The 13818-nt window shown below is 39.2% G+C and overlaps 1 protein-coding gene across 6 annotated transcripts in view; it reads right to left on the bottom strand.

Moving 5' to 3' along the window:
• Positions 1 to 10565: 10565 nt before the first annotated feature.
• Positions 10566 to 13818, bottom strand: part of LOC109417701 (suppressor APC domain-containing protein 2) — a 195990-nt gene continuing 192737 nt past the window's right edge. For all 6 annotated transcript variants that reach the window (XM_029853368.2, XM_062850438.1, XM_029853370.2 and 3 more), the window contains exon 3: positions 10566 to 11262. In XM_029853368.2, the coding sequence (XP_029709228.1) occupies positions 10837 to 11262 (426 nt within the window). In that variant the 3' untranslated portion in view covers positions 10566 to 10836. The remainder of the gene's footprint in view (positions 11263 to 13818) is intronic.

Genomic DNA, 13818 nt, shown 5'->3' with positions numbered 1-13818 from the left:
AAACCAAATAGTATTTGATATTGGTGAAATATTTGCAGTTATCGCTAAAAGCCGGCAGCCAAATACACTTTGGAAATTAATATTCTGTATACGAAGCAACAGTGTTTAACATGAGGATTCTATTATTTTTTACAGTCATTAGTCTGTACTGAAATGTTGCCTGTGAAAACAATTAAACATACCTTCCCTCCCTCCGTTGTAGCTTGGTTACCCAAGACACAGAGATAACAGAATAATAGTTTCTTAAGCTGTTTCAATTGCGTACTGCAATCAAAGGGAAATTTTTAAGATATACATACCTACCCTTGTCGCATATTTTCTTTTACTTGATACATGACTCTTTACATTTAATCAAAAAGTCTCCTCCTTCCAGGAATCCCGAGAATATTATCTGAAGGAATCCACTATCAGAAAAAAATCCAGAAGAAATCCTGGGAGCTATCGGGGAAGAAATTCCTGAAGGAATCTTAGCAGGAACACCGGCAGGAATCCAGGGACGTTTCTCCAAAGGAATCTCTGGAGACTAAACGAATTCTGGAGGAATTCCAGCAGAAATCCCTAAATAAATCCATGAAAGAATCCGTCTAGTTACTCTGAGAGAATCTTGGAGGAATTCCTGAAAAATCCCGAAAGTAATCTCTGGAGAAACCTAGGAAAGATTCTCGAGAAAAGTGAATCGCAAATTATTGTAGCACATTCAAACTTACGCAGCTTTTTCCTGCTTCTCCGGAATTACCTAAATTTTTCACAGTTTTTCTTAAGCCGAAACTGGAAGCATTTCCTCACTTTTTGGTTTTTGATTTTTTGTTAAATAACGAAGCAATATTTTCAAAATAAAATTTGAAAAAAAAAACACAAAAAAATGGTTTCTGCAAAAATGGAAAACTTTTTCCACCTCAAAAATATTCAGAAGATACCTTGATCCATACTCTACATGTATACGAAAACAGGTTTAGAAAATATTGCTTCGTTATTTAATAAAAATTCAAAAACCAAAAAAATGAGAGGCTTCCAGTTTCGCCTTAAGAGTCATCGAGTTCGCTGTAACAAAATGACCTCCATCGCTTTCAACACAATTCTCCATTGGATTGTAAAATTACAGGTTGTCAGCAGTATGGAGCTTGCTTACTACAACGTTGGGTGCAAGACATTCTTTTATGTAAAATCGAATGAAATGAAATGGAAATTTAAACGTTCTAATATTTACGTTACGTGTAGTTTTCAGAATTTCTATCTGTGTGGATGTTAATCGTTCAGTGGCCATCTTCCTCTGCGGCGGTGTGGTGATGCTTGGTGAACTATTTGAACATTTTCTAAATTTTTCCTGTTGTAGGCACCTGGATCTTCGATGCTTGGGTGATTATTTCTGGTCGCTGATGCTGCAGTGTTTGGCGCTTCGTAGATTGGAAACTACGATGATGGATTGTTCTGTTGTGCATAGGATGTCGGGGAACTGTTGGAGTCCCTTGGATAGCTGTTTTGATCGGTAGTTGATTGTTGGTTGGAGTCCGATTGTGAAGACGATTGCATGGTGCTAGATATGGGCAGCTGATTGGGTGCTGGTGTGGTGACAGATGGTTGGTGGGTGGGTGTGACACTGGCAGATGGTCGGTGGGTGGGCGGCTGGCTCACATGGCTTGGTCAGCCAAAGCAAAACCAAGAAAATTGACATTTGTAAGGTGCTACGGTCAACCTTAAGCTGCTAGTACACAGGGTCAAATATTTGTCCGAAAAGAAACCAATGCTCAAACATCTTGTTTGACTCGATCAAATTTTCATTAGTGTCAAACTGATGTTGTTTCTTGAGTTCTTTCCTTGTCAAATATTTGACCCTGTGTACTACTGGCCTTACTGTAATCGGTCGGCCGAGGACCGACCCGTCGAGAGTCCGACTGCACACTAGTTGTCATACCAATAAGTGATTGGGAGGCAGTGTCCGAAACTCTTGATAATTAAAAATAATTTCCTCTCCCGCACACTGGTTCCAGCCCCATATAAGGGCGGTCATAAATATGATTTTAACGAGTTTTATGATGAAACCGCTAAATTTGATGCATATTTGCATTCCAAATGCGTTTTTCTATTGTTTATTGAAAATTGGCTCAATCGAGTTTTTGGCTTTACGGAGCCGAAAATCATTATTTTGCAGTTTGGGTTACCGGCTCATTTGGATAAACTAAAATTTGTTTAGGTGGTCCACGGTAGTCAAAACTGCTCAAGAATAGGGAAACACACATAATGTGATGGATAGAAACTGTAAAAGTTGGGATAAAGTTATCCCTGCAAAGCAATATGGGAGGTATTTGTTAGTTTTTGAATATATTGAAGGTACGACACATAAGTAACTACCACCAATCTGGTCGCAAACGGTCGCAGCTAAATTTGCCAGTTAATCATTGCTTATGATGGAAGTTTTATAGAAAAACTTCCGAAGGGGTCGGAAAGGGAAACATTTTTTCCAGCTTGTTGAAAATTTTCAGTTTTTTGTACTTTGTGGAAGAGGCATCTAATTCAGTCACACTTATTCAAATAAAATGATAAAGAATGGCATCTTAATTTATGATAAACATCGATTTCAACTATGTAAGAATCGAACACAATCAACTAAATACATGTCGGATGAGACTTTTTTAATAGATTGATGAACGCATAGGACTGAAATTAGAAAAAAATCAAATAAAATGTCTACTCAAGAATATCCACTTTCATCTCATGAGCTCTACGGAAAAGTTTCGGCATACAATTGATAAAGGTAATGATTGATCCTAATTATTAAAGCATTAAACTTGATGTTACCGCAATGATATCACAGTTTCATTGAGGTCAAATTTTTTGATTAATGACCTATGGCGGAACCACTGTGTCCCGCTATGACAAACATGTGCACAACAGTGTATGTGTTAGATGTTCATCTAAACCCATCCGAAGGAGGTTTGGATTGTGAAAAGAAGATAACCATGTGCGACTGTGGAATCGAGTTCAGTTCTAGGCTTGCTGGTGACGGAGATAGTTGAGTGACTCCGTAGCTTGAAGGAATAGAAGCGCCCGTCTAGCGAATTGGGAGACTACCAAAAAATTCCAAACAGACATTTCACTTAGCAAAGACTACAGACACAGAACGAACCAAATGATTGTAAGTTTACACAATGACGAAAAACAAAAATTAAGAGCTAACATGTACAATAAAATCCCTCAGTTTCCCCTGAAGATGGAAATAAACATTGCCAAAACGTAGGGACGAATTAAACCCGTTGTCGTTCCAAGGAGTTTGGTGACTGCATAGCCGAGAAATCCAACATCTAGTGCATCCAACCAGTCGAACACTCAAACCTTCACAAATTTCTATAGGAGCCCCTTAAAGAATCCAGGTGTATTCCCGAATCCGTAAATAAATTTTGGAAGGAATACCTGGAACGATGCCAGAAGATGGTGGGGGTTCCCTCATCAATCCTTCCGGTCCGCCTTAGTGTTTTATGCATTATGGTGGCCGGGTGTTGTTCTAGTTTTTCCAGCTGTATTGTAAAGCACTAGCCATAGTCTCGAAATATCTATCGATGACCGGTTATTGCTGACAGATGCAGTAGAAAGTTTGTCTTAATACGTATCAATCGTCTTTGACAAACGAGAAAAACTGACCTCACCGATTACCTGTCTCTGAGCCAAATTTGGTATAGAGTCTTCAGTCTCCGATTAGTCGCTTCATGTTTGGTGGAGGCTTTTAATCCAATGGGTTACACAGTCGCTATCCGAATGAAGAGAATGATATTCCGTGTAATATATCACAATTCAAAAGGGCTGCGATATATTGCATGGAATGGAGAGGCTGAATTGGGTACCCGACCAAGTCCCTGCTGGGTGGCGCCAAAACGGATGAGTGGCAGACAATAGAATCGTCAATGTCGTAGGGCATAGTATGTGACTATTGTCGAAACCAAAAAATTGCCCAACCAAATCATCAGCAATATCAATTTGCTTCAAACGCGTTCCATATGTGTTTGTTTAGTAGTTTTAGAGGTAACATCTTAATAAGAAATTTCAACGAGTTGAATATTATATTGCCTCACAACTGTAAGCAACATTAGTACTCATTAATAAAAGGTTGTATCATCAATATGGACATAGACTTGCTGAACGAAACATTTGACCAATTAACATCTTTCAGGTATAAAATAGGTAGTAGGACAAAACTTTAATTTTTAAAAGTAGTTATCTATGTTAATGATAGAAGAGTAGCGTAAAGTTATACCACCCGTTCCAGATCCAGAAACGTTTCACACTGAAAGAAGGTTGGGAGTGACAGTGTGAATAGAAGATCCGAACTGCTAGGTGTAGGAAGAAGTATGTTATTCCCCCTCCCCTTCCCCAACTCTGTAGAATTTTGACACTACTTCACGTAACTGTTTACTAATGCTGCTGGGCCGGAGGATATGAGCGGCCCACCTTGTATTTCTATTACATTTCACCAGACGAACTTAAATTTTAAAACTCGCCATACAAAATAAAACAGCATTGCGAACAATCTGAGGAGGCCAAACCGATAAATGGATAATTGATAGTGATGACCAACGATCGCATCAACCCACCGTTGAGGACATCATGCTGGAATCGTCGCCCATGTCACATGAGTATCCTAACAAATTTTAATGACCCTCTCTTTCCCACGGTTGCTCCGGAGCTACATTGATTCATTAAAGACAAGCCAGTTTAATAGTAATAGTATTTTATTGAAAACGGTAGCCTGTTAGTACATAATTTTGATCAGGTCAATTGATTACACAATGGCATGTGAACATAAATAATTAAATAGCAACAACAATTAAATTCTCAACAATTAAGAACGGTAACGGTAGAATCTTCCATGAACAATGAAACTAAATTTACTATCAATTAATCTGCTTTAAAGCTAATTTCAATTAGATTGACTCAAATTTACACCAAGAATAGCAATCTTTGTTCAATCAATAATCATACCAGTCGTGGGAAGGAAAAGGGTAAACTAACTAACATTAATCAGCCTTCTTTTACAGCCGCAAGAGATCATCCACAATCGAGCTAGTTCCCTTAACTCTCACTTCCTCCTTCCATCGGTAGTAATATTAATAATTGCGAGAATTCCCATATCTTGTCCGTCCCATAGTTCCACATAACTGATTAGTGGATGACCTCTTGGCGAATCGCATCTGCTGTTTCTAATCCGGCATTAATTAACTACGTCACAATTCACTAATTAAATTCTTTTTACAATTACAAGTTGGCTAACGAGCGTTTTAGCGGAATTAGGTAATAACTACTAGATAATTCAACTTAAAGTTTACAAAAGCTTCAAAACTAGTAAGAAGAGCTAAGTCCTGTTAGTACTAGTAATACAAGCTCGGTACTAGTACTGGTACTACTGCTCGGCTTGTAAATAACTAGGTTCTTTGAAAAGTAATCATAATTAGACTCTGTTACCATAATTGCATTGCAGAACGCCATTGATCTAGAAACAGCAGGGCGCAACGGATCTATTGTCTTACCAAAATGAAACACACACCGTCCCATAAGGATCGGACACTTGTGCCGTAGGCGAAGGTCTAGACGGCTAGACCAACGGTATTAGAAACTCACTTTTTATTAAGTCCAGAGTTTGTAACATCGTCGTGTTTCATCTAGTAGACGTATCGCTTAGCGGAGGGGAAAGCGCAAATAGGCAAAGGGGCCAGAGGATGCGTTGAGATTACAGAATTACAGAATTACAGAATACCTGGAACGATGCCAGAAGATATCCCGGGAGAAATCGAAAAAGGAATCTCAGAAGAAATTCTGGAAAAATGGCAAAATGAATTTCAGTAGGAATCTCCAAAGGAAACCTTGGAAAACCAATAAAGGGATCCCGGACCCAATTCCTCAAGGAATTCCAGAAAAATATCATGGAGGAATCGTCAACAGAAGAGTCTTGCTGTAATCCCTTAAAATTTTAGGATAAATCCCTGAAGAAGTCACCAGAAGGATCAATGAATGAATCCAGAAAAGAGTCCCGGGGGAAAATGCCGAAAGAAACCCATAAAAGAACCTCGGGAGAAATCAATGAAATCCAAAGAGGAATCGTGGGAAAATTTGTTATCATCAGAAAATAAGGAGAAACTTCTGATCTCAGAATCTTGAAATTTTAGTAAATTTTTTAACAGAAGCCCGGTGAAAAAAAAATGACGATTCCCGGGTGATATCAATGAAGGGATTCTGCGGAGAAATCCTTAAGGAAATATGGAACAAATCTCTGAAGGAATCCCGGAAGAAAATCCACGAAAAATCCTGGAAGAATTTCTGAAGGAATTCAGTAGGAATCCCAAAGATAATTATTAATGAAACATCTTTGATGCAATGGTGGAAAATATCCCTGAAAGAATCCCGCGAAGAATCAATGAAAGAATTTCGATAGAAATTCCAACGGCTTGTACAATTTTCTATTGGAAAACCGTCCAGCAGCGTAAGAAAACTGTGCTGAGGAAACTTACAGATGCAAAAAAAAGTTTATTATTCTAGCGCAATTAGATTGAAATTGTAGAAATGAAACTTCTCTTTGTTTCTTGTGGAAATCCTCGAAGCACGCCTGAAAAAGTTCATAAAATATTGTTGAGTGAAATATTTGAACAATTTTATATTTTTTCTAGATTTTAATGATGAATTTTTTATAGAATTCTACTAAACTAAACTAAATATCTAAATAAATTCCTTCAAAGCACCGAAACAAATCCTGTTGCAAATTGCAACGAAATGAAGAGACAGATTTCCGATTTCTTCAACGCTTTATTTAAGTTGCGATTCAACGCGATCGACAACGTTAAAAAATCCCTATTGAAGAGACAATCATAAGAATTTCCTTGTCATTTGGTACAATAATTAGGTTTAGGTGTTCTCTGTTGTACATATTGATCCCATAATTGTATGTTTAAATGATATATGGTATATGATATGTTGATATAATATATGGTTGATATATTCTGGTACCATTTTAAGAGGAATAATTGTCTGACTTACGTTTAGTGTCTCGTTTCTGTTTGTTCCTCGTTTAGTTCGTTTATCGTTGATGGGAATGCTAAAACATCAATTTAGGGTTAAATTCATGTCCCAATATTTCAACAGCAAATTTTACCTGTTTTTGTATGTTTTCTGTGTTAAGCTGCTAGCTTCTGGAAAAGCGGTCGGTTTACGATAGTAGCTATAGAATTTAGGTTTAATTTTTTAATTATGTGTAAGAGCATAAACTAAACATTGCATGTGCATGAACTAACCTACTCTCACATCCGTACTATTTTCTGTAGTTTAGGCGCTTTTTAACCACTTATTTTTATTAGAATTAAGTAGTTCACTGATTTAAATTACTATTTATACTAGGTTTCTTTAATTCACTTTAGTTTTAAGTAGAAACTCTAGCAGTAAAAATTTAATTGAAAATTAGCTGAAGCACACTTTGCCTGCCCTATTGTTCTGCTATTATTATCATCGATCATTTCTCTCTGGTCCTGACGTAGCGCAAATGTCATGGCCACTGTCAAGGTTGATGGGCTGAGGATGTAGGTACTCACTTAATAGGTGTTACGATGTGGTGGTGCGAAGCAACGGTTTGTTGCGACAAATCCCTTTTAGGTTAAGCCTTTGCATAAATCCCTAGTGGAGCTCCTTGTTAAGGACAAACGCCTTGAAATCCCTGTTTAACAGTGCAGAACTTCAAATGCACTAATCTCAAGAAGCAAGCTTCGAACAGTAATGTCTTTTTATTTTGCTCTTGCTCTCTTGTAATAAGAATAAAATAGACATGACCTCATGGATAGCATTTGCATATGTAAAAGCTTTGCTGATGTGACTTTCCTATTAGGCAATTCTCTCATCTCATGGTTGTCTTCAAAACCTTGTCAAGCTTAGAAAATTGAAGTTAATGAACAATAAAGGGTGAGTCATTAATTATTGTGCCACCCTACCTTCAACTGATTCGCAAATTGTTTACAGTTAACGAAATGAAACTAAATTTTTACAGTAGTTTAGTATATGCATGTATTTCAACTTTTTGGTATAGGTTCAAATTTAGAATGCGTTTTAGTGAAATTCACGACATTTTCAATGAACGCCCTCCATGTGAACCCATGGAGCCTGAAGATTCCACTTGAAACAAATAATTAAAGCTCTCTGGTTTGTTTATGCGCATCGTGCGTGGTTTTCACCCAGCTCCAAGCTTATGTTTCACTGACAACCGTTCCTGAAACCTATTGACGAACATTAAGATGATCCGATAATGTATAATCATTATTTTTTTCAAGGCACGATACCATAATTTTAGATTTTAGCATGTGATTGTACAACATCTTTTTGCGAACTGTTAGCTAAATTTATTCTATATTCACCGTAATCTTACTGATAACTGCTCAATTAAGCATATGTAAACATAAGACTATAAGTAGAAACTGTGCAAAATTTGGTTGATTTTGGTGAAGTAGGAAAAAAGTTACGTTAGTTTGAAAATGGCACAATAATTATCGACTCACCCTTTACATTACAAGGTTCGAATTCCCATAGAATGAGATCATTCATTCGCACTACAACACCATAGGAGATAATATCACATTGGCTGATTTCAGTACAAAGGCGAAAAATCTCCCTTTTCCCCCTATCCGCAACCCGGGGACGCGCCCTGTTGGATTTCAAAAGCCTCGGAGAATATTACAAACCTTCAATGGCATTCCCATACACTCTGACTGGGCCTATTACCCTCCCTCAGTTTGTAATATTCTCACCAACTTGGAATTATATTTTCCCGGCACATAAATGACTTCGACAAATGTTCGATATACTATGCAGCATCATGATCAGTATTGCCACAGACAAACAGACGTAACATCTTGAACGATTTTCATGGAAATCCATCGCCCAGTGGAAAAGTTGCACGAATCACTGTGTTGTGCAATATCGTCAACAGAAGGTGCTAGTGTGAAACGTCAAACGCATAGAAAAATGATGCGCGCGCCTCTGGTTGTGAAAGCCACAACTATCAAAACTTAAAATGATCGTTAAAAGCGTGGTCGATGGAAATTTCGCAAGTTTTATGTCTGTTTGTTTGTGGTATAACTGTATCAGATGACGATGACTTGAAGATCTGATTTTTACAGGATTGTTTGCCATTGATTATACATTCAGCTATTCCAATCATTACTGCAAAGCACATCGACCACATGCCTGAAATCAAAGCTTCCTGGAAGATATAATCCGAGCCCAGGGTTAAAGAATTCATGGAAAAAATCTTGAGAAAATATCTGAGAATGCTATTTTAATCGCTTCTGCAAGCAGCGCTCGCTAGCTGGACTTTCGTTAGAGCCCTGTTATTGAGCGGAGGCTGTAACTTAATGTTAGGCGAATACATAACAAAATCTAAGATTTGTTCGATCTCAAAAACTCTACCATAAATTCCACCATTGATTCGTGCCCAGAAAGAGCTGAAAGAGTGGTAAAGTTGTTATAGACGGACCCAGTTAGGGCGGTGCTTCGAATCCAGTTTGACTTTCTATTTCGCAGAATCGGTTCTGTGGCTTAGTTGATTAGAGCGCTGGACTAGCGATATGGAGTCGTAGGTTCGAATCCCACCAAAACAAGTGGTGGTTTTTCACAAATTTATCTCTCAATTTATCAATTAAACGTACTTTGCCTTCAAATACTTCAAGTTTTTACGATTATTTCAGACATACTTACTGGTCGACTGGTTTAGTCGGAAAATCGCAACAAATTTCATTGTCATTAAAAAAACTGGATAAGTTAGTTGGTTTAACCTCATCCTTTGGACACGGAATTCATTAAAAATTGTATTTCCAAGCTACACTGGTATGTAGTTCAACAGACAAACTACTAATTCTGTATAAGAAGTTCCCTTCTTTTAACAATGGGCTGTTTTTTTTTAATCATTTTTTTTGCGGAACTGACTGGTGTATAGAGGTACTAAATCCATCTGAAATAAACAGGATTTGTGTGCCATCAGTAATTTCACGTTCCCAATTTCATCATATTCAAAAACAAGCGATTACGACACAGATTGATTCCGTTCTTTTTGTTTTCATGCGTGCTCACTTCTAACAGAAAAAAAGAAACAAAACAAACATTGATCTGTTTTTCATAGGATGAAGTTGGGAGCCACATGCTTAATAATAGAACCAATACCCTACTACCTTATTTTGAGAATTGGCTGTTTTTTCTTGAATTTTACTTACTAAGACTTACCAAGTCAAGTGGTTTTACACCAATTACAATCTTGATAGGTTTTGCCATTCATGTACACAACAGAAACACGTGTTTAATAAACATATTGAGATTGAAATTGTGAAAAAAAACACGTGCTTCGGTGGGAATCAAGCTCACGACTTCCAATTCGCTAGAAGGGCGCTTCTCTTCATCTATAGTCAATAGTTACGGAGCCGCTGGACCGGTTACCTGATGGCGTAGAGCTGATCTTTATAAATGTTCATGTAACTCGTTGCTTGGAGGCATAATAATAGGGTTAAATTGGACGATGTGATATTACTTCCAATTAAACAGCTTGTCACAATGATTATTTACATTAAAAAAAATCTTTACTCTCAGAACAATTTAAAAACGATTGAAAAATTTCGACACAAATAACACCTTAAATCATCACATTGAAATAGTTGTGCTGCTTACCCACTTACCTATCCATAACGCATCCTCAAGGAGACGTTACTCAGATATTATTTTTTTTACAAATTGTTGTTTGGAAATCTGCTAACTTTTGACTAGCGCGATTATTGTAACTGGGAAAAGCATGAAGAAATCTGTAATGGCATAGCATCAGCCATCTAATCAAAACACCAACTCCTCGGTGTTCGATGTCATGCTACTGGCTCGGGTCGCTCGCTGTAGCTGTAACAGTTCCCGTATCAGCGAAGACTTTTCCCGTTCTAGAAGCGAAAGCTTCTCGTTCTTCTGGTTAACTTCCTCGGAGAGTTGAACGTTTTGCTGCTTCAGTCGGTTGACCATCTCGGTCTGTTGGTTTCCAGGGGCACCGGATGCATTGATCGCACTTTGTTGAGTTTGTTGTGCTCGTTGTTGCTGCTGCGTTGGGTGGTGGTAGGACATGGTTCCCGCCGGTCGAAGGGCAAGGTTCATGTGCATTGGGAAGCCTCCACGTTCCCAACTTTCGGCTAGGGTCATCAGGTGTCGGTTGACTTCTAAAACGCGGGCACGTTGTAGGTCCAATCGTTCCTGGTGCGTGTCGGTCCAGGTTTCCTGTAATTGAATGGTAAGCATTGTCATAAATCATTAATTAAATCGTAAAATACACCTAAATGTACTGAACTAAATCAAGTGGAAATTACAAAGTTTGATTGCTCTGACATTCATACACGCGACAGAATCACGTGTTTGATGAACAAACTGAGATTTTAATTATGTAAAAAAAGTTCAAGTGCTCCGGTGGGATTCGAACCCATGACTCCCAATTCGCTAAATGGACGCTTCTTTCATCCAAGCTACGGAGCCACTTAATCATCTACGTCTCCTGAAGGCACAGAACTGAACTCGATTCCACGAATGCACATGGTTTGTTCTTTTTTCACAATCAATCGAATGAAAGCCTAAGCAAAAATCAGAAAATTGAGATTTGTAGGGTGATACGGTCACACTACCGTAAAAGGTCGGCCAAGGACCGACCCGTCGAGAGGTCGACGGCACACTTATTGTCATACCGATAAGGGCCTGTCCATGAACTACGTAGACTCTAATGGGGGGAGGGGGGGGGTTCTGGCCAAAGTCTTCGGTCCTTGCAAATTTCAAAAATTTTGTATGGACAAAAGTCTACGAGGGGGGAGGGGGGGTCTGAGATTGCCAAATTTGAGTCTACGTAGTTTATGGACAGCGCCTAAGTCATCAGATGGACAGTGCCCGAAACGAATCGGAGGTTGTGAGTTAGAACTACAAGTATCACGACATTCGAAGCTGCACTATATCGATTTTCTATGGAATGGCTGAATGAGGAAACTAAGTTTGCGAGAACAGGACTTGCTCCAGGACATTTGATATGGGACCAAAGGTAGTTTCCAAGAAGTTCACAGAGAGTCCGAAAAAGGCGTTTGATAGCATTAGGAACGCTTCAAAGGGTTATCAGGAGCGGTGGTTTATGGAGCCTTATCAAGGTGTTCCGAGCGATTTAAGGCGCATTTCAAACTGACTAGGGGGATCTTAAGGGCGTTTAAATGGGATTATGGAGTATTCAGGGGCGTTTCGAGGCACTTCAAAGGCGCTTCAAGTGGTTTTCAGACTTGTTTCTGGGAGTTTCGGGAACCTTACAAAAGTGATAATGTGTTTCTGGGCATTTTAAATGACTCCTCCTGGTTCGTTCCTAAGACCCTATCAAACTGAAACCACTTGAAGCTCCATAAAACGCTCCTGACACCCTCGTGAAGCCCCTGAAATCTCTCAGATCTTCTGAAACCCCCTTAAAACGCCCTAGAGGCCCCTAGAATACACCTGAGACCTCCAGGTACCTCCATGAAACCCCCAAGGACCCGTGACACTACTCTGCGATTTAACTAAGAACCCACGAAGGGCCTCTGAGACCCCTTGAAGCCATACTGGGATCCTCTGAACCCCCTGAACCACCTGTGAGAGCCCCTGAAACCTGCTGGTATCACCTAAAACGCCCCTGAGACCCCCCGGAAGCGCCTCTGAGACCATCTGGTACCCGCTGTGCAACCGATACGATGGTTCCATATTGTCGAATTGTGACTCCATAGCAAAAATAATAAATAATTACCCCTGAGTGCGACCCTGAGTTATGTCGAGTTAAACCGAGATGCGAGAATTTTCCCACTTAACCACACCTTCGTACGGTAGCACTCAACTCAGCCCAAAGAATTTTCTTAACAGAGCAGTGGTTTCAGCACCGGCAAAAGATACTTAGCCAAGATTTCAAGTAGTTCCACAGGCAAAGCAAGGTTCGAAGGAACTCATGAAACAAGCATGACATTCGACAATTTCGGAATTGCTCGGATTCTTATGAATAAAGTATAATTAGTACTAAAAATCTCCCTATCTCGATGGTCCTTTCATTATCGAGATGTAGAGATGTAGTGGTTAGAAGAGATTAATCGCGGAAATTATAAAAACCTAACGTTCTATTGTTCGGTAAACAAGGGTATTGAAACCTATTATTATCCACACAATAGCTGAATAAAGTAAATTATAGTCAACAAACCAGTACGTACTAAATATTTGTGTAACAAAATGGTGGTTTTGGGGGTAAAATTGAAAAACGTGGCAAATTTAGTAATGGTCGTGGTAGCTCTACAAAAGGGCCTTTTTCTTGTGCCTTCTGACTAGTTTTGACCAGACGCCATCGACGCTTCCCGAACAAAGGACCTCGGATAGGAACCATAGCGTGGGTCTAGCGAGAAGCCATTTTGCCAAGTTGCCAAACCGGCAATACGAGCTAACAAGGAATTCCGGGATTTAAACAACCATTGGAATTCCCCCTAAATCTTTCAGACCGTCATCCCGATCCCCTCTGGGATGTTCGTCGGTAGAGCTTCAGGTCCATGGCCACCGTTGATAGTTTTGCCAATCGCTCGAAGGTTCAGACATCCCTCGTTGACAATTAGTTTGGCCACTGAACTTCACCTCAAACCCCACGAAGCTGCTCGATAACAGCCCGCCCTAGCGCCGCACACTGGGGCAGAATGCAGTTATGGAAAGACAAAACCTCTAGTGTTTTGGATATCCATTCTAGAGCTTTTGTGTCTTCAGAGAAGTGTCTTGTACGAGTTTTGACTAAAATCTGGTAACTCA

The sequence above is a fragment of the Aedes albopictus genome, chromosome 2 (genome assembly GCF_035046485.1).
Source record: "Aedes albopictus strain Foshan chromosome 2, AalbF5, whole genome shotgun sequence".
NCBI lineage: Eukaryota > Metazoa > Arthropoda > Insecta > Diptera > Culicidae > Aedes > Aedes albopictus.
This window is presented reverse-complemented; position numbering and strand designations above follow the sequence as displayed.